This window comes from Elephas maximus, chromosome 20 (assembly GCF_024166365.1).
Source record: "Elephas maximus indicus isolate mEleMax1 chromosome 20, mEleMax1 primary haplotype, whole genome shotgun sequence".
Classification (NCBI taxonomy): domain Eukaryota; kingdom Metazoa; phylum Chordata; class Mammalia; order Proboscidea; family Elephantidae; genus Elephas; species Elephas maximus.
Window position 1 is genome coordinate 12208807 of NC_064838.1, and position 19843 is coordinate 12228649.

Here is a 19843-nt window from a genome sequence, read left to right on the forward strand (position 1 = left end):
AGTGAAAGTACCCTCAAGGAGGAGGGAAGGCAGGGGCCAAGGTGGAGGCCAAACTAATTTTGGGAAACAATGAGGCCTGAGACCTGCAAGGCCTTGCCTTTTCTTCAGGTCCCTGTGGACTTGTGGGGGAGTTGGAGGAGGCGTGGTGGAGACTGAGTGGAATGACAGTTCAGCATGGGTGTGATGTCTTAGGAAGTGGGTAAAGTTCAACACCCTGTATGAAATTGGAAGTAAAGATTCGTTGAGGTTGTGTGCACATCTTTGTGACCTTTGTGACTAGTCTTCTGGCGCTGAGGGCTGTTCCTGCTTTCTCAATCCTCAGTGGAGGAGCAAGGGAGCAGCGTTGCCTGGCAGCAGTGTTTACTAGAGAACTGGGTCAATGTGAGGTGTGTAGGCTCTCACCCCAGTAAGTGGGGGTGGAATCCTGTCAAAGAACTGCCAGCCCACATCTGCACAAGGGTGCTCCAAGTTAAAAGACAAAGCTTTCCATTCTATAATTTTATTTGACTGTCAAGTCTTTAATGGCAGGGGCAGTGTTAGACATCCTAGCATCATTCATTAACACCTGGCATAATCTCTTATGGTAAATCTGTAATAATAAATACTTCAATGATTTAGAGATGAGGCTTTAAAGGTTAGATACTCCTGAGAAAGGTAAAGGGTATCTAAAATTCATCTACAAAATACGAAAGAGGTAATGGTAGATCCCAGAATATTACTGCTGGAAGGAGCCTTCCAGATTTAGTCCAACCTCAGGTAAGGAAACGGGCCTAGAGAGATGAAGGGACATTTCGCTCACTCCCAGGAATAAGGCTGATTCTTCGCAGACGTGGGCAAGCACCCCGAGAAGGGAGGGAAACAGGGTGGACCGACAGCTGGACGGCCCGGGAACTGGAGTAGAAAGCAAAAGGGCGCTCAGGGGCCGGGGGTGTCTGGGCCAGGAGGGTCGAATGCCCAGGGCACGGCACCCCGGAGCTGCCGCTCCTGCAAGGAAAAGCTCTGGGTGCGTATGCGGCTTGTCACCTCCTGGGTGCGCAGGGTGAGTCCGAAAATGTCTTCGTGATAGCGTTGCTGATCCTGCGGGAAGGAGGGCCCAGGCTCGGAACCGGTCATAAATCCCAGCGGGACTCCGGCCGGCCTGGGGCCCCAGCTCAGGCCCCGCCCCCGCGCGAGTGGTCCACCTGGATCCCGCCCCCGCTCGGGCCCCGCCCCTCGGGCCCCGCCCCCTGCTCAGGCCCCGCCTCCGCGCGTGGTCCCCCTGGATTCTGCCCCCGCTCGGGCCCCGCCCCTGCGCAGGCCCCGCCCCTCGGGCCCCGCCCCCTCGCACCCGCAGCACGCCGATGACATCGCCGGCCTCGTCCAGCTCCATGTTGCCCTCAGTCGCCAGGATGCGCTGCACGGTCTGCAGGACGCTGGTCGCCATGGTGACATCGCCGCAGACGAACATGTGGCCCCGCTCAAGGCACAGCACGCGGTGCACCTCGGCAGCCAGCTCAGTCCGGAGGAGGTCCTGCACGTAAGTCTGAGAGAGGCGGGGTTAGGGGCGGTGGAGCCCAGGACGGTGCTGGGGGTGAAAAGTACCGGGAGAGGTGGAGCCAAACTCGGGGCGGGTCTTGGGTGCGGGGTGGGTGAGCCAAAGGGGGCTCTAGGCTTGAGGGTGCGGTCCGTGTGAGGTCGGGGTCTGTGCTCTCACGGGTGGGAGCTGAGGGGCTGGGCGAAGGGGCTGGGTTCCTTGTCTGAGCTCATGTCGGTCCTTGGTTTGTCCCTCTCGCCCTGTCTTCATTCAGGTTACCCCTGAGTCCTCAGAGTCCGCACCTTGGGGCTGTCGGGTTCCCGGGAGAAGGCGGTGAGAACACGGCCAAACACCCCGCGCTGCTGGGCGTCTTGCACCTCCTCACGGTAGAGGTGGTCAAGCTGGGAGCATCGGCAGCCAAACACCAAGGTCATGGGGGCGGGCTGCAACCCTGTAAACAGCACTGCGGCTCGCGAGCGCTCCCTTCTGGGGGTGCAGCCCCAGCTACACCTGCCGCACCAGCTACTTGCTCCCAGGGCTGCCAACCCACCTCTTTCAGGCCAGAACAATCATTGAGGCTGCTTGGCCTCTAGAAGAATGCAGGATGTCTTCACAAAGACCCTGCCTTATCCCTGATTTACAGAAAGGTAAACCGTGGCCCAAAGAAGATTGGTGACATGCCTCAGGTGGGATGGCTAGTGGCAGAGCTGTGCTAGAACTCGGGGCTTCTGGCTCGTAATTCCACGCCCTCTCCCCCCTCCTTTTTTTTTTTTTTTTTTAACATTAGAGTCCTGGAACTCTCTCCAGCCCATTCCCACCTTCGACCCTGCATTCTCTCACCTTTAGCTCCCACGCTCTAAACCTTTTTCTCAGTGACAACCCCTGTCTCTTGATGTACACCCTACCTCGGGCATCTCAAGGCCAACTTAACACCTTCCTTAGGTCTTGGGCACACCTAGGTAAGCTCTAGCAGAGTCTAGAATCCACCTGGCCATTTCTTTTGTCTTCTAGTCCCAGCCCTGTACCTTCCAGACTTCGATTCCCCTTTGTTCTTAATCATTTCAATAGCCACTGTGTGTCAGGGCCCATGTTTCTAGGCATGCACCCTCGCTTTGGTGTAATAAGCTTCACGTTTGTGGCCCCGGGTTGCTGCCCCCCTTTTCATAGCTGGTTCCTGCATTCTAACCCCACTGCCTTGCCCCTAGATTGTGATATTCCCTTGGCCCCCAGCCTCACCTTTGCTTTCAATGTCGTTCAGTCTCTCCTGCCAGAATCCCCGGAAGGGGGCAATGCCTGTGCCAGGTCCCACAAGGATGCAGGGCAAGCTGGGATCAGGCGGCAGTCGGAAGGAGGGAGCCCTGGTTGGAGAGACCTTCTATCAGGCCCCCTTGGGTTATCCTCCTTCCCTGTTCTCTGTAGCCGTGGGGTTAACCCAAGAAGGGAGAGCTCAGCTTCCAATGGTAAATGAGTTAATGTTGTAAAAGTGCTTAGAACAGCACTTGGCTCATAGTAAGCACTGTGCAGGTGTTTGTCAAAATAACTGTACTTGCAGGCAGGAACGCCTTGGATCTGTGGTTTCCAGAGATTGGGCCAAAGGAAATGTAGTTCAAATTTGGATGGAAGGATATTTTGATGTCTTAGGTTAGGAGATTTAGAAACTACGAAGAAGGGGAGAACAGAGTTCTCGTTCATAATGGGTCCACTGAAGGTGCTTATTTTAACTAATAGGCTTTATATTGGCATTTGGTTTGTATTCAGTAGGTTGGTACACTGTAGGTGTAATTTAGACTCATGGAGGTTTGGACCACCAGGTCTAGTTGGCACCACCCTGGGAACTCTTCTTAGTCCCCCCAGGATTTCAGTTTCCTGGGTACTGGTTGGAGCAAGACTTCTGAAGTAGTACAAGGCAAGGCCATCCTGAAATCCCTCACTTTCTTTGAGTCTTCAATGATACAGTGGCCAAAGATGGCCTCTACCCTAATCCCTTGTCCCTGGATAAAGTGGGGACTTGGGAACCACAGTCCCCAAGTGCCGTGCCTCCCATCAGGCTGACTCTGAGGACACAGAAATGATGTTTTCAAAAATCAGCAGGGTCTGCTGGTTAATCCCAGCTCTGTCTCTGTGGGAGGTGTAGTTTCAGAGCAAAAAAAAAAAATCGCAAATTAGTGAGTCCAAATTAGTGAGAAGGCCCAGATCAGCCTGGCGGCCCAGGCAGGGTTCTGAAATGAACCAGCCGGATACCCCATCCTTGCCATGTTAAGCAGGTCCTCCCTGCTGCCAGTAATACTCCCAGCAGTTACCACCCACCCTGTGCAGCCCCACCACTGACGTCTCTATTTGTCCCCAGCCACCTGGGGCTCTTCTCCAGCTCCTACTTGGACAGACAGACATACTCTGTCTTCTTGCTGCTCCTTCCCTCCTCTCCTTCCCCACTCTGCCACAGCAGTGCCCCGTTACCCTCTGATGAAGCAGGGCACGGAGTCTCCAGCCTTGAGTTGGCTCAGCCACGTGGAACAGACTCCATAGTGCAGTGGGCCCAGGCCATCTATGGGGTTGGGAAGGTGAGAGGGCCAGTGAGGGGCCACTCCCAAGTCACTGCCATGGCTCTGGCCCTGCCCCTCTTCCCCCACCTCACCCTGGGTCCGGTATGCCAGGACAGCTACTGTGAGGTGGATCTCTCCTGGGTGGGCACTGGGTGCTGAGCTGACTGAGTAGTACCGTGGCTGGAGCAGAGGCAGCTGGGTGAGGAGCAGGGGAGCAGGCAATGCCACTGACGGAAACTGCTCCAGCACTTCCAGTAGTGTGGGGCAGCGGAACCACTTCCACTCCTCATAGCGCCGGGGGTCCTGCAGGGGGCAGGGTGAAGTGGGCTTAGAACCCTGTAGCCCTTCCCATTGACCTCCCTGCCTGACCCCTCCCAGCTAATTCTCAATAGGGCTTCTCAGTTCAGGCCAACAAATGCTTGTTGAGCACATTCTCTATGCCAGGCTCTTTAAGACCTTGAGAAAGAGGAATTAATAATACTCAAGCTGGGTCTTGAAGTGTCAGCCCAAGTTAGCCAGGTAGAGATAGTCATGGGCGAGGTTTGCCTGGTTGCTTCCTCCCACTGTGTCCCCCTCCCCTCCAGCTAGTCTGCCTCTCTGGCCCCACCCCCACTGGGGTGACCCCCCCCAAACCTGGCTGAGGGTCTCCAGCTCCTGCTGTTCGCTGGGCTCTTCAGCGAGAGTGCTGAGCAGTCGAAGGAGTCGAGGGCTGGGTGGGGATGTGATGTCCAGGAAGTAGGTCAGAGCCTGGCGCAGTGTGCACGGGGGCAGTCTGGGGTCCCGTACCCAGCTGGGCGGTGGGCCACCTGGGGGGTGCACAGGGGAGCTCTGAGGGAGGGGCCAAGCCAGAACTGGATTGTCTGGCAGAGGACCGTGTCTTGGGGAGTAAATGGAACTGACTGTGGCTGTGTGGCGTTTGTCGGAGAACTTGTTCTGAACAGTGGCAGATGGTGGGCCTGTCTGGGCAGCCTTGGTGTGTTTACTTGGGGGCATTGGGTTGGCTGTGCTCTTCTGCTCCTAGCCCGCTCATCTTATCTTAACCCCAGCCCCTGGTGAAGCAGGGGTGGACCAAATGCCAGCTACAGAGCAGGCTACGCTACCAGGGGCACCTTGGAGAGGAGTCCAGAGGTGAGACATAGGCTTTTGGATGTGTGTGTGTGTACAGGTGGGCTAAAAGTGGGGGTTCTAAGAAGGAAAGTGGGCCTGCCTGGTTGGAGGTAGACAGTGCCAGCTCTGTACCAAAGTGGTGCAGCCCTCTGCCAGCTCTGGAGCCTGGGGGGCCCTGGGACCAGAGGGAGGCAGCTGGGATAGGCCAGATGCACACTGCTGTGGCTGTATGGTGCCCCTCACTAGGGCTGCCCCTCACCAGGGCTGCCCTTCTCTAGCTGCTCCACTGCAATGGGCTCAGAGGGCGGCGGTGGGTCCTCCACACGGCTCAGCAGCGCCTCCACCAGGCCAGGCCGGTTGGGTGGGCAGACACCGACATGGTCCCCAGGCTGGTACTGCAGCCCCTGCTGCTCTGCAGTGTCTAGGCGCACCAGGATGGTGGCCCGGCTGGGGGTAGGAGAGGGGCACGTTATAGGGGGCAGGTGGGCATGTGGGGGAAGGATGATGGGGCTGGGGCAGATGGGGAGGGTGGGGTAAGCAGTCTTCCTCACGTAGACTTGCTGCTTTGCAGATTTTCCACTGAGAGGACTGTAGCTTGGAACATTTTCCGCCTGTGTACGTGGATCAGGCCTGGGGTGGGGCAGAGGGCAGAGGAGACAGACTGAGTCAGGGAGCCTGGCACCTTGAGTGAGATGGTCCAGAATTCTAGGGACTCTAGAGGTCAAGGTAAGTCAGGCCTCACCTGGCAGCAGCTGGAGGTCCTTGGCCTGGGCACTCAGCCGGTATCTCTGGCGCTTCCAGCTCCATTTGGGACTGAATATGTCCCGGGCAGCAGCCTTGGCATCTTCCCCCACACAGAAAGTCTCACAGGAGGCCTGAGGTTGTTGAAGTCAGGGAGACGTTGGTGAGGGCTCAGGACTTCCTGCCATCAGGCAGCAGCCCGAGCAAGGAGGACTCAAGTTGGCTTTCTAGTGTCCCCCTTCCATCCTGGTGGGGCTGCAGGGGTGGAGGTACCCGGAAGGGTGCATAGGACCATGGGATCAGCAGCCCCAGGGGCAGGAGGGAAGCTGAGATAAACCTGAGGCCAAGGCCACACTGAGGATGGGCCCTTGCACTTCAGCTCTTTCACGGGCCACAGGGCCCAAGAGCCACAGCTATTCTTTCATGCATATCTGTTCTCGTCACACCCATAAGTTACTTATCTGGTTGGTGTTGATTGTGTCCCCCCTCCCCCTGCCCCAGGCCCTGGAACGCAGGGCTTGTCGCGTAACAACACTTGGCGAATGGGTCTGTGTCTTCCCATCTGCTGTTCAAATTCTAATTCCTGTACTTGCATTTTGCATGCCCAGTGTCCCCATCCTCAAGCCTCCTTGGCTGGTTGTGAAGATGAAATAAGGTGCTTTATATAAAGCCCTTAGCACAAATAGTAAGTGCTCCTGGAATGGGACACAGAGTTCCGGGTGGTGGCGGAGGCTCTGGCAGGTCTGTCCTCCCCTGCACTGAGCCCAGGGACTGGTGTGGGGCCTGTGGAGCAGGGTCCCTGGGAAGGTCCATATCCCATTTTTTTCTGGTCAGGCACAAGCTCCCCAGGATGGGCCACTCCCTCTGCTCTCTACCCGTATCACCAAACCTGGTTCATTTTCCTTTTTTTTGGTGAAGTCTTATATCTCTTCCTTCCTTGGCCCCCTCCCTTCCTTCCTACTCCCACTGCTACCACCCATGTTAGCGCAGTCTTCCTGCCTTTAAAGCAGTGTTCCTAAAACGTCGTGTTGTGCTCATTCCTTGTCCCTCTCTACAACTTCCAGTGGTTCGTCTTTCTCCAAATGCTTTAGTCTCTATTTCAATTTCCCCTTCCCACCCAGTCTGGTCCTATCTGTTTCTCCAGCTTGACCTTCTCCACAGCAGACCCTCTGCCTGCACCGGGCAGGCCCCTGCATCCCCAAGTCCTCAAGGGCCCTCCTCCTCGACATCAGTCCTGACCTGGAGGGCTGGCACTGATCCAGCCCAGGACAGTGTCAGGACCGGGAGCGTGGGCTCCAAGAACAATCCTCAGACCAGGCATAGCTGCCCCCAGAGGAACCCCAGGATTGAAAAGTCACAGCCACTCTGTCTCCCTCCTCCCCAGACCCAGGACCACCCCTCCAGTCCAGGCCCTACCCAAGCATGGCAGGCTTGTTGACAGGCTGTGCTTGGCAACCTCTATGACTTTCTGTAGCTTTTGTGCTGGCCTTGGTTTCAGACCCCGCCTCTGTCTGACCCACTTGATCGTGTCCCTCTCCCTTCGTCCTGTCCCTGTCCTGCACTCCTTCCTTTGTGTGCCCACTGAGGGACCCAGCCTTGCCTGACCTGGGCCCCCATCTGCCTGTACCCTCTCTGCACTCCCATTGTTAGAACCCTGCTGTCCACCACTTGGACTGGGCCGACTACAGTGGCAAAACGAGGGTGGATTTTGGAAGGAACAGGAAGGGACCAGATAGCCAAACAGAATCAGGGCAGCAGTAAGGTCTCCAGACTCAATATTGCAGGTCCCATCAGTAAGGCACAGGGATCCAGGTAGCAGTGAGGGTGTCCCAGGTTGGAGTCACAGTTGGGTCTGGAGGGGTGAACTGGGGTCAGATGTCAAAGACAGGTCCCAGGGCTCACCTGAAAGGCGGCCTGGGCCCAGCTACGGAAGGCTTCCTCCTGGCCGCACAACTCATCCCCCTGGCCCAGCTGCAGCAGCCGCTCTCCACCCAGCTCTTCCAACCGCGTGTCCACTGCGCGCGCGAAGGCGCAGAAGTGGGGATATGCCCGGGAGCCCAGCCCGAACACACAGAACCTGGAGGGCACGGAGCTGTCACGAGGGCCCAACCAGACCCCAACCCACATTTTCCCAGGAGCCTGCCCTCCCAGCACTTCCCCTGAGAGGTAAACCTGAGGGTGCCCAGCGCCCCCGCACTGTCCGTGTTACTGGACTCCTTCCTCTTCCGCCGCCAGGAGGCGACCAGGGGGTCTGAGCAGGAGACACTGTTGAAGCGCATTTTGTAGCTCCTGGCAAGAGAGGACAAAGATGGGTGTCCCAGGGAACTAAAGAAGAGCCTGGGCTGGGGACATGGTTGTCAGGCTCTGTGTCTGAGTGGAAAAGCCACTGCCTTTGGCCTGGCTCTGTTCTCTCCAGAGCTGGGTTGGGATTGGGGCTGAGGGCCAGCATCCCAGGGGGGCCCTGAGCCTCTGGGCCTGTTCTGGTTCCCTCTGTCTCTGAAAGAGACCTCAGGACCACCTGCTTCTTAGAGTCCTGGGGACTGGATGGGCAGGTCACAAGGAGGGGAGGAGGGAGGAGCACCTCCTGAGCCTTGACTTGGCAGGGGTCCTCATAGCTCTCCTCCAGCCTGTTGGGAAGATGGCCTGAGGCACAGGAAGAGCACCTCAGACCCACTTTCCTCTTGTGTCTCAACACATTTCACTGTTCCTTAGCCCCCCAAAACTCCCATCCCCTCTCACTTGTGCTGTTCTGGCCGAGGGGAGCTGTTGTAGGGGCTGGTCATTTCCATCAGGGCGACTGCAAAGCTCTGTGTGAAGGGAAGTGTATGTCAGCGTACATGCTATTGACAGGTACTTAAGTTTCTAGACCTTTTTCATTGTCCTTACATACATGTTTGTATTTACGGGCTGTTCTGTTTAAAGTAAAAATGGGACCACACTACACTTAACCTGCTAGTTATAAATAACCTGTTGTGGACTTCCTTCCTGTTCAATACACTAAGGTTTACCTCATTTTCTTTAATGGCTTCTTGTTGTTGTTGTGGAAACCCTGGTGGTGTAGTGGTTAAGTGCTACAGCTGCTAACCAAAACATCAGCAGTTCAAATCTACCAGGTGCTCCTTGGAAACTCTATGGGGCAGTTCTACTCTGTCTTATAGCGTAGCTATAATTCAAAATTGCCTGTACGGCAGTGGGTTTTTGGTTTGGTTGTTGTTAGGTGCTGTCAGGTTAGTCCCTCACTCATGGTGACCGCACGTGTTACAGAGTAACTGCTTCATAGGGTCTTCTAGGTATCTCGGCTGTAACCTTAGGGAAGCGGATTGCCAGGACTTTTCTTCTGTGGAGCTGCTGGGTAGGTTTGAACTGCCAACTTTTCAGTTAGCAGCTGAGGACAAACTACTGGTGCCACCCAGACTCCTTCGTGGCTTCATGGTATCCATCATTTGAATGTACCATGACTTATAAAACTTCACTCTGACGGAAGGACATCTGGTAGCCTCCGAATAAAGCTGAATTACACACTCCTGTAAAACCCTGGGTGGCGTAGTGGTTAAGTGCTACGGCTGCTAACCAAAGGGTCGGCAGTTTGAATCCACCAGGCGCTCCTTGGAAACTCTGTGGGGCAGTTCTACTCCGTCCTATAGGGTCGCTATGAGTCAGAATCGACTCGACAGACAGCACGGGTTGGGGGTGGGGGGGTATATAGCCTTGGTTCCCGTTTTGCATATTTCAGTAGGGTAGTACTTAGAAGTGGAATTGCTGGTCAGAGGATTTAAAAAGTTGCTGAAATAGGTTGTCCTGTGAAAGGACTGCTTCAGGTGATGTGCCCACCACAGGGTAGGGGATGCTTTCCCCCTGCTGTGTCAGCACAGGGTGCTACCCGTCTTCAGCATCCCGGCCAGTTTGACAGGCGGAAAATAATTCTCCATTTCGTGTGCTGCCCCGTCACTGGTGGCGGCGACTGCTTTTACAGGGGCTGTGCCGCGCCTGTGCTCTGGCTGGAGGATGCGGAGTGATCCAGGGATTGGTGAAGAAGATACAGTTGTCTTACGTGCTGCCGGGGACACAACTTAGAACCATATCAAACAGACCTTCACATAGAAAGTGAAAACAAACTCTAGAAGGAACTAAAAAAAAAAAAAAAGAAAAAACTAGCTCCTGAATATTCATGGTAGTTGTATTTGGGGTGGTTCTGTAGGCTCACCGTAACTTCCACATACTACTTTTAGTTTTTGAATGTTTTGTTGAAATGTACCATACATACAAAAAAAAATCTTAAATGTACACCTTTATGAATTTTCAAAAACTGAACATACCTGTGTAATCAGCATCAAGAAACACTACCAGTTCCCTGGAAGACCCCCTGGGCCCTCACTAGTCATTAGCATACAACCCCACACCCCCCTCCAGGGGTACCCAGCCTGTCTCCTGCTTTCTAACACCATGTGTTAGTTCTGCCTGTTTCTGAACTTCATACGAAAGGAGTCGTATAGCACATAGTCTTTTGTGTTTGGTGACTCTCACTTTACATTGTTTGAGATTCATCTGTGTTGTTGTGTCTGGTTGTGATTTGTTCATCCTCATTGCTGCATAGTATTCAAATATACCACAATTCATTTATCCAGTCTACTGTTGATGGTTGTTTGAGCTGTTCCAGTTTAGGGGTATTATGAACAATGCTGCTGTAAATATTTTTGTTTGTGTCTTTAGTGAATATACCCATTTTCTGTGGGATATATGGTTTTGGTCCATTAAAAAAAAATTGAGGCAAAATTTACATACATTGAAATGCACAGATCTTAAGGGCACAGCTCGCTCAGCTTGGCTGTTCAGCAGCTTTATAAAAAAAGTTAAACGTGCACATCTACCCTAATGATCCAGAAATTCCACTGCTAGGTATTTATCCCAGAGAAATGAAAACATAAGTTCACAAAAGCCGTGCACAAGAATGTTCATAACAACTTTACTCATACTAGCCAGAAACTAGAAACAGCCCACGTGTCATAGGAGTGTGAATAAACACCTGGATATATTCCTAGGGTGAATTCTACTCAGCAATAGACTGGCACGAACTACTGTGACAATATGGATGACTCTCAACAACATTATGCAGAGTGAAAGGAGCCAGACTTACTGTCTGCTTCCATTTGAATGGTGAACTAATGATCTATGGCGGCCGATATCTGAACCGTGGTTGCTTTTGGTAGGAGGGGATTGACTGGGAAGGGGTTTGACTTGGAGAATTGAGAAGAAAACTTTTTAGGTGATGGAAATGCTCTATATTCAGATAGGGGTGTGGGTTACTTGGATACTACTTTTATACTAAAAAAAGCTAATAATGATTTTATTTTCCTTTAAAAGGCAGATCAGAATGAGAGCTGAAGGGGATAGTAAGCAAGTAGGAGAAGGCTTAAATCAGAATTGAGGCAATTTTAGTGTGCTCGAGGAGCTACTTAGGGATTTAACAACTGGAGCTGGAACAGGTAAGAAGAACCAGAGGGTGTATAGCTTGGGGCAGCCAAGAGACATAGATGCTTGGAAGATAATGCTAGGGCATGCAATGGCCCTGGTCTAGTGTTTTTTTTTTTTTTTTTTTGTCTTTTAAGATTTGTTCTGGTGAAATTGAAGTCATCTAATCTATAATCTATGTTGGCATCTAAATAGTGCTCTTCTCTTTTGTTAAAGAAAAAGCTGAAATGCTGAATTAAACAGAGTATTTCTGTCTTTCTGGTTGTGACTTATGAAGGCCACCAAGTCCCAGTGGAACTTCCATGTTCCCACTCTGGGGGGCTCTCATGGCATCTTCACTTTTCGCTGTGGGGTACTCCTGCCTAGCCACACCAGTTTTGAGTTGCCCAGTGTCCCCTTTCCTGCCCGGCCTCACCTCGCCATTCTCAGGTGGATCACCGTTCCCAAATGTGCTGGTCACCACCACCACCAGTGTCTCGTGCTCGAGGGACACCACGTCATACTCATCCATGCACAGGACCTGGGTTGGGGGTGGGGGTGAGGAGAGGGATGCTGCCCTGGTCCTTCTTACTCGCCCCTCCCTGGCAGGGCAGAGTCAGGCCTCCTGGATCCCTAGGCCTCCTTGAGGGCCCTGAGTTGCGACCCCCTCCTCCAAAACCTATCCCCAGGGCTTCTCAGAAGGTGTGGACAGGTCCCTGTCCCTGGTCTCCCCAGACCCCTGCCCTTCTGGGCTCAGCCTACCCGGGGATCGAAAGCCTTCCGGAAGAGCCTCCCAAGCTGCTGTGCGTAGCTCTGGGCCCGGCCAGTCTCAGAGCCATACAGGATTGTCGCCTTCACTCGCTTAGCCATCACAGTGCCCATGAGCGAGGCAGAGATCTTCACTGCACTGAGGGCAAGGGTGGGGTGAGGGAATCCCCAGGGCCATGGAGACAGGGCCACCCCTGGGCAGGGGACCATCAAGGCCACTGAGGCTGGGGTCTGGACCCGGTCTCAGTAAGGTCTTGGGAGTATGGAGGGGTATGCCTCCCCAGACCCTGCTTTGGGGCTGGGCCCTGGGGTAGGGGGCAATGCTACTAGGGTACTTACTTAGCCACTTCCTTAAAGGTTTTCTTCCTGGTGATGCCTGTACCCTTGGCTGCACTTCCCTTCCAGGGATCTGGCTGCAAGGAAGTGACGGGTGGGCCAGAGGTAAATAAATAGAAAGTTAGAGGCCCTGAGCGAGCACCGCTTAGTTGGAGCTGGTCCCAGTGGGCAGAAGCCAGTTGAGGTGGGTACCTGATAGTGGAAGGCAGGGGACAGGAAATAGTTGACCATCTCCTGATGGAAGACAGGTGTGAGGCTGCCCGAGATGGGGGGTACGATCCATGCCCAGTCAGCAGGGCACCCTCCCCTCGCCTTCTGCTCATTTTCCAGGTGCTTCATGAAGGAGGCTGTGGCGGCGTGGTGGTCCACAATGGTCACTTTGGCTAGCTGGAGTGGGGAGGGAGGGAGAAGACAGGCTTAGACACAGCCCGCATACCCCACCCTTCCTACCGCCACCATGGCTGTCACGCCAAACCACACAGTGTCACCCCCACATACACAGCCATGTGCAAAGTTCAGTTTGCAACAGCACCTCCAACCTCCAGTGTCTGTATTCCCTGTCCCCAAACCAAAATACCCTAAACTCTTGAGACTCCGTGGAAGCATTCAGCAGGCACTAGTTTCCTCAAGTCACAGCGCCCAGCATGCACTAGATCCTGGTTTTGGGGCTCCCAGAACCCAGTGGGTCCCATAAACACAGTACCCAGTGTGCTCTGCGGTAGAGCATCCCTGCGAAGCATCATGGCCCAGCCTGCTGTGGCAGGCAGAGTGAGGCCCCCATGTTGCAGTACCACCGGGGCCAGTGTGCCCATGGCTCCCTAGGTGCAATGAGAGCCTTCTACAAGCCTCTAGCCCTCCCCAGTTTTTAAGTGCCCACCTCTCTTCCACCCCCAGCCCGCTTGCCCTCCTGGCTTGTCCAGCCTGTGCACCTGGAAACTGTGCAGCACAGCCAAGTTAATTTCCACAGCTGCCTTATCTTTCCACAGGGACGAGGTGGTCCGTGTGTCCAGGTCCATGCAGACAGCCACATCCTGGGATAGGGGGTGCGCATGGGATTGGTAGGGAGAGAGGCAATGGGGAGTGGCAGAAAGCATTCCTGTCTCAGACTTGTGGGGTGGAAGGGGTGAGGATGGGTGGCCATTGGGAGACCTGTCTAGTTTGGGGTTGTTGGTTCAGAGCAGGGAGGGGCCTTGGGCGAGTCACTTCTCAGCCCAGGGCTTTAATTTCTCACCTTTAAAATGGGTCTTAACATTTTTTGGGGCCAAGGTCCCATTTGAGAATCTGATGGAAGCTATAGATCCTACTCCCAGAAAAATAAATACATGCACGCACACAAATGTGCAACACATGCTAACACATGCATGTATGTGCAGACACACACACTTTTGCCCAGTTCCATGGCTCTCATCCTCAGTTCTGGTTCGGGAGGCAGCTGTTACCTGACCCTCTCTCAGATCCTGCCCCGGGATGGGGAGAGATGCTGGTCCTGCCCTCTCCTCACACCCACTGGCCCTCACCTCTAGAATGTTGTAGCGGTGGGGATCACACAGGTTCCGAGTGCCAATCTCAGTGCTCATGTACCAGCCGCTGAAAGGAGCTGCAGTGAACTCCAGACCCCCGATTTCCAGCAGCATGTTGGACACTGCTGGGAGGGCATACCACCGCAGGCCCAGTGCTGCGAACCACTCCAACCTGGGGCCATTGGGAACTTGGGTCAGTCCTAGGGGGAGCCCACCTGCTGGGCCACCCCCTGCCAGCCCTCTCCTTCTCCAGACCCAGTCCCTTAGTGCTCACGTGGGGTGCTCCAGGGGCACCTCAAGGACCAGTTCAGGGGGCAAAGGGAAGACCTCTGGGGGCTCATCTGGGGCCTGGAGCAGCAGGGGCAGCACGTCAAATCGGCCGTTTCCTGGGGTCCAGCCATGCTGGATGCAGAGCTGCGGTGGGGAGTGGGGCAGGGCAGAGAGGATCCCCTCACTGTGTCTCCTCACCCTTGCCTCAGTGAGGGCACCCCATCTAGTTTGCTCATGCCTCTTCCATGCCTCAGCCCAGGACCCTTGTTCTCCGCCCTGGGGACTCCCTCGTCAGCTGCTCTCTGCACCCACCTCGGTGATCTCCACGTTGGCAGGGTCCCCCAGCACAGAGCCATCCTGCTGTCTGTAGCCTGCATAGCGCACCAGCTGGCTGTTCCAGATTCGGAAATCACTGCGGCCAGGGGCACGTTGGGGGAACACGGTGATGGCAGAGCTGTGGAGAGGAGAGTGGGTCAGAGGTCTCCTCCACCGCCCTGGGGGTGGGAGGCTGGGCCGGGGGGAGGGCGGCTGCTCACCGAAGGTTACCCCGGTTGGTGCCATACTTGATGTGGTTGCAGATGTAGGTGAACATCTCCTGCGCAGAGCTGCAGTCCCGTGCATCAAATACCTGAGCCAGTCCGAGGAGGGGAGGAACATGTGGTCATGAGCACCAGAACCAGGGGAAAAGGCAGACGTGGAGTTCTGGGGGAGGGCCTCCTGGTTGCCCTCACAGGCTGTGAGATTCACTTACAGAGAGCATGGCTCTTCTCTGGGAAGCCTCCCTGACCACTGGCCCCTTCCCGCCCTGCCCCAGCCTGGCCTGCTCCTTGTCTCTTTCCCAAGGCACGTGTTTCCCTGGCCCTGCAGGGACTGGATTGGCACCTGGTGTGAGGAGGCACCTGGTTACTGCTGACTTGGCCCCTAATGGGGAGGTGTCCATTGCCCGAGGTGCTCAGCATAGGCAGCTGACCCCACCCAGCTGCTGCTGAAGGGGATGGGACAGCGTAAGGTGGCCTCGACGGCTTCTACCAGTCCTGACATCCTGATGCTGCGAGAAGCATCTGAGTGGAGGCCCCAAGAGGGGGCTGGGACACCCCACTCTGCCTGAGGGAGGAGGAGATTTACACTAGTAACGTGTGGGGAGGCAGTGGCTGGCTGGGGGCTGAGGGAGGGACACAGGCTTGAGGAGTCAAAGGTGACAGGAAGCTTTGAACCATTTAAAAGTTTCCTCAAGTGTCAGATGGGATTGTCATTTTATTTAGACTCCTTTGGGATTCTCTGAGCACATGGCTTTATTCCAGATTCTTTGGTAGCCAGTGACAAGCAGGCCAAAGTCATGAAATTGATTCTCCTGTGGGTTAGCTGGCTGTGGCCAGAGGCTGTTCCAGTGGCCCAGGCTAGCGCTGTGTCGTGGAGCAGTGTGCTGGGTGTGAGGGGATGGCTACACAGGTGAGGCCCAAATGGAAGAGGAAGCTGGACCCTTTTTCAGGACAGGGTCCCTGTTCCTGTGAATGAGTTCAGACTACTCACTGCCACAGACCCACCAGCCCAGTGGCCACCCTGCTTAATAACCAGGTGTTAGCTAGTGACTGAGGGCTCACCAGGGGATATCGAAGATGGGGCCTGAGGCTGGCCCCCTGACCCTTCCAGTCTCTGAGGGAATGGGCAGGAATCTCCCCCACTGCTTGGACCTATCAGAGAAGTCTCAGGAGCTGCCCCCACCCCTCCTCGCCTTTTGGGCCCTGGCCCTGTCCTGGGTCTGCTCCAGCCAGCCACACCTGCAGCTTCCCCCACTGGATGCGGCCCACGCATCGGGGGGCATTGCGCCAGGCCTGCTTGGCCCCGAACACCAGCTCGCTCTCCCGAAGCTGGTAGGTGCCTGTGGCTGCCACCTCGTCTTCTACCTCCTGAAGACGCTGCTCGTGGGCCTGGGAGCCGCTCCTGCGGGAGAAGGAAGTCGTGTGGGGGTGGTGGGGGGTAGTCAGGATTGGGGGACAGTAGGACTGGGCATAGGGAAGGGGATCCCGAGGTTTCTGGGGCCTCAGCAGGCTCTTAGGAGGTTCTCACCTCTTGATGGAGCTGTAGTACTGGTGGATGAAGTCCCGGGCCTGACTCAGAAGCCTCTCAGGGGGTGCAGGGTGTGGGGAGGGCCGGCTCTGCAGTTTCCGCGGATATACAAGGGAGCCCAGGCAGTGTCTTGGGGTGCAGGGTCCATCCTGAGTTGGAGTGGGGTGGGAGTGGCGGGGGTGCAGGGAGCACAGGTCAGGGTGCTGGGGTCTGGGATGGGGCCTGGAGGCAGAGGTTTGGGTTCAGGGAGGTGTGGGCTCAGGGTTGGGGTGAGATTGGAAACAGGGGTGCAGCTGGGCTGGGTCAGGCAGGACTTGGGCAAGGGCTGGAGGTTTGAGCCACAAACCCATTGCCTGTTGCTGTCGAGTCAATTCCGACTCATATCAACCCAACAGGACATAGAACTGCCCCATAGGGTTTCCAAGGAGTCACAAAATCCGCCTGTAATTGGGGGCTTATCATGCTGCCTGTCCCTCAGCCCTTGTGGTTCTTACTTTGTCTCTTCTCTTTAGAGGCAGGGGCTGATTCAGGGAACATCCTGCTCAGGCTCAGGGCTGAGACGGGCCTCAGTAGTCCTCAGTCCGGCAATGGGGGATGGGGAGGGAGGCGGGGGGTGGAGCTTTACCCAGGGGGCCCGGACCTTACCTGCTGTGCCTGGGCACTCAGGGTATCATAGGTGATGCTCCCCACTTCCCAGTTCTTCACACGAGGGAACTTGGGTCCCTCTGGAGGCCGGGCTAGTGGGGGGCTGTTGGGAGCCAGGGATGGGGTCATGGGGGAGGAGCTTGTTCCCTTTGGCCTCCCCAGCTGTGCCCTGGTGACCCCCTCCCTCAGCAGTAATAATCCCAAGACTGCTGCCTGCCCTGTGCCTCCTCCCATATCCTCCAGCCAGCCCTCACAACGACCTCGCCTTGTGAGGGAGGCTTTTACAGGTGATTTCAGGGGTCTTGCCAGAGGTCACGGAAGGGTAGAGCACATTCTCCTACGCAGGCCTCTCTGACTCCTGCGCCTGGTCTCCAGGTGCCCAGTCAGTCCCTGGGATCCTGGCCTCTGGCTGGGTCCTGGCCAGCTACCGCTGTGCAAGGGCCCCCAAAGTCTTGGTGAGGACTTCCTCAAGGGGGCCAAACCCAAGGGAGGCAGCAGCAGAGATTCCTCAGCCCAGATCTCTGCTCCCCTCTCACAGCCCTCCTGACAGCAGTGGATCGTGTGAAGGGAAGCCTTGAGGCCTTATCACTTCCTCTCAGAGCTACCAGCTGCGGGGAGCAGGAGAGCGGGGGAGGAAGGGAGGGACTCAGGCATGGGTAAGCATGTTTGCAAGGCCCTTAGGCTCTTCCCTATGTGGGCCCTCGGCTGTGGGGCCGCCTGCAGCCCCTGCCTGGTCTCCCACCTTGCCCATTCTCTCTTCACGACCTCTGTCCTAGGGAGGACCCTTCCAGGGGCTGGGGCTGGAGGGTCAGGTGAGCAGATGTCACCTGGAGGAGGGGTCTGGAGAAGAGGAAGGAGCCTCCCGGCTCTCCCCTCAGCCCCCACCTATGGCCCTCAGGGCTCTCCTCTCTTTTCCTTTCGGGCATGAGGCTCCTGGCCCAATTCGCTCCCCCTTAATGAGACCCCACCCCAGCTACTTTCTCCTCCTCTTAAGTAACAGTTGCTGCTGTTTGTTGAAGGCTTTCTGTGAGCTGAAGACTGACGATGACCTTGTGGAGTAAGCACTGCCATATCCCTGTTTTATATAAACTGTGGCTCAGAGAGGTTAAGTAACTTGCTCAAAGTCAAATAGCTCTTGGTGGCAGAGTAAGCTTCCAACCCTGGCCTGATGCTGTAGCTGGCATATTTCACCCACTTTTGTCTGTCCCTCACAGCTCCGACTCTGTTCTCTGTTGGATCCTTCCTCTGTCTCCTTGGCTGTCCTGTTCGGTTGTGTCCATACCCTTTTGGGTTGCCGACCTGCCCCTCCTGCCTGGGCTGCAACCTTCAGCCTTCCCAGTCCCAGGTTTGATCTCCCGCCCTCTGCCCCACCTGCTCCAAGCAGCTGTGGCCCTCACCTGTGGTCAGGCGCAGGTAGGGGCACCGGTGCTGGTGCCCAGCTGGGCTCAGAGGCTGGGGAGGCTGGTCCCTGCTTGCCGCACAGCCCAAGGCCCAGCCCCAGCCCCAGCCTGCAGGGAGGCCTAGGCTCCTGGCCCACACTCTTCAAGTTGCCCATGTCAGCTGCTCTTCAGCTCTGCTGCTTTCAGCAGAGCCCTGGCCTTTTCCTTAGGAAGCAGGGAGGGGGCTGGGGGCAGTGGGAGTGGGTTGTCCAGTGCTGGCCCTCGCCCCGCCCCGTCTCATACACAATGGGACAGGAACCAGCCTGGTTGGGAGGCTGTACAGCCATGGCCCCATGCCCGCCCTCACACAGGGTGGGGGACTGGATGCCTGGGTTCTGCTGTGAGGACTACAGCTGATAAGTGAGTGCCCAGGTGTCTGGAGGAGCCCCTGTGGGAGGAATAGCAAGGTGGGGCTACCCCAGGTCAAAGAGGCCCTTCTGTGGTGGCAGGCCAGGAGGGGAGGCCTCATATTCACCCCTCGCCAGCCTTTGCCTGAAGGCCAGACAGAAGCTGGGCACATGTCAGGCGCAGGGAACCAGGGATCCAGACTCCTAGTGACCACAGGGTCCTCTAGGGCCACCCTTGGCTCTGTCTTTCACCGCTCCTTCCTACATCTAAGTGCTCCTGGATCCCCACCTCTGGGTCCTCTTGGATTTTTGAGGATTCTAGCCCAGCTAGATGCAGTGACCCTTTGTCCTTGAGTCTGGCATTGGGGTATCCCATCCCCTCCCAGCCCCAGTTTCCTGGAACCCCATCCCCCCCTTCCCTCTTCCTCCCTGACTCAAATGGGGGACACAAAAGAGCAGGAAGCTGCCATCCAGGGCCTCCACCCCCACCCGTCATGCAGTGACGCATGCTTCCCAGGGGGCGGTAGGTCAGCAGAGAGACCCAGCAATAAGGGCTGGGCAGGAACTGCCCACTGAGGGAGGCCTTGGCACCCTGGAAAGAGTGTGGGGGATAGTGGACTACAATTCCCAGAATGCAGATGCTGCACACCAGTACTCTTTAGGCACCTCCAGCAGTAGTGCATGCTGGGGTTTGTAGTTTTGGAGAAAGGCCATGCCCTGGGGCCCATTTGGAGAGCAGGAATTCCAGAACACTTAATTGTGCTCATGTGTTAAGCCTCGTGGATTTGAGACCTCAGAGACTAAGAGAGACTGCAAGAATGAAACGGAAATCAAGAGACTAGGATAGGCAGAAAATGGGAGAGGCAGACAGGCAGACAAACAAACGTGGATTTGTCTTGGCGGGACTTCTCTGAACAGCATTGGAGGATAAAGGCGGGGGCTGGGGGCAGTCAGGCCAACCTGAGGGAACAGGCTGTGCTGTGAGCTCCGGGGTCACACCAAGAAGGCAAGCCTGCCAGCTCTGGGAGGGTGGAGGCACGGGGGCCTTGTAAATGTGGGCCTGAGCTCCTGGACAACTAGGTGCTTGCTGCACCCTTGG

General features: G+C 55.9%; 1 protein-coding gene across 3 annotated transcripts; it reads right to left on the bottom strand.

Moving 5' to 3' along the window:
* Positions 1-489: 489 nt before the first annotated feature.
* Positions 490-18547, bottom strand: NOS3 (nitric oxide synthase 3). Of its 3 annotated transcripts, XM_049862983.1 has the most exons (26): positions 18356-18547; positions 16959-17061; positions 16314-16462; positions 16025-16187; positions 14783-14874; positions 14559-14700; positions 14251-14390; positions 13974-14148; positions 13386-13487; positions 12649-12843; positions 12460-12533; positions 12115-12259; positions 11789-11893; positions 8644-8711; positions 8077-8193; positions 7807-7981; positions 5906-6038; positions 5715-5793; positions 5423-5610; positions 4690-4862; positions 4149-4359; positions 3971-4058; positions 2750-2871; positions 1816-1964; positions 1328-1522; positions 490-1077 (listed from the first exon to the last, which is right to left on the bottom strand). In XM_049862983.1, exons 1-26 carry the CDS (start codon positions 18511-18513, stop codon positions 916-918), a joined length of 3603 nt encoding a protein of 1200 aa, XP_049718940.1. In that variant the 5' UTR covers positions 18514-18547; the 3' UTR covers positions 490-915. The 3 variants fall into 3 exon arrangements, with proteins under 3 accessions (XP_049718940.1, XP_049718942.1, XP_049718941.1); XM_049862985.1 differs by lacking the exons at positions 16314-16462; positions 16959-17061; positions 18356-18547 and having other exon boundaries at positions 16023-16160; XM_049862984.1 differs by lacking the exons at positions 16025-16187; positions 16314-16462; positions 16959-17061; positions 18356-18547 and adding an exon at positions 15146-16007.
* Positions 18548-19843: the final 1296 nt, after the last annotated feature.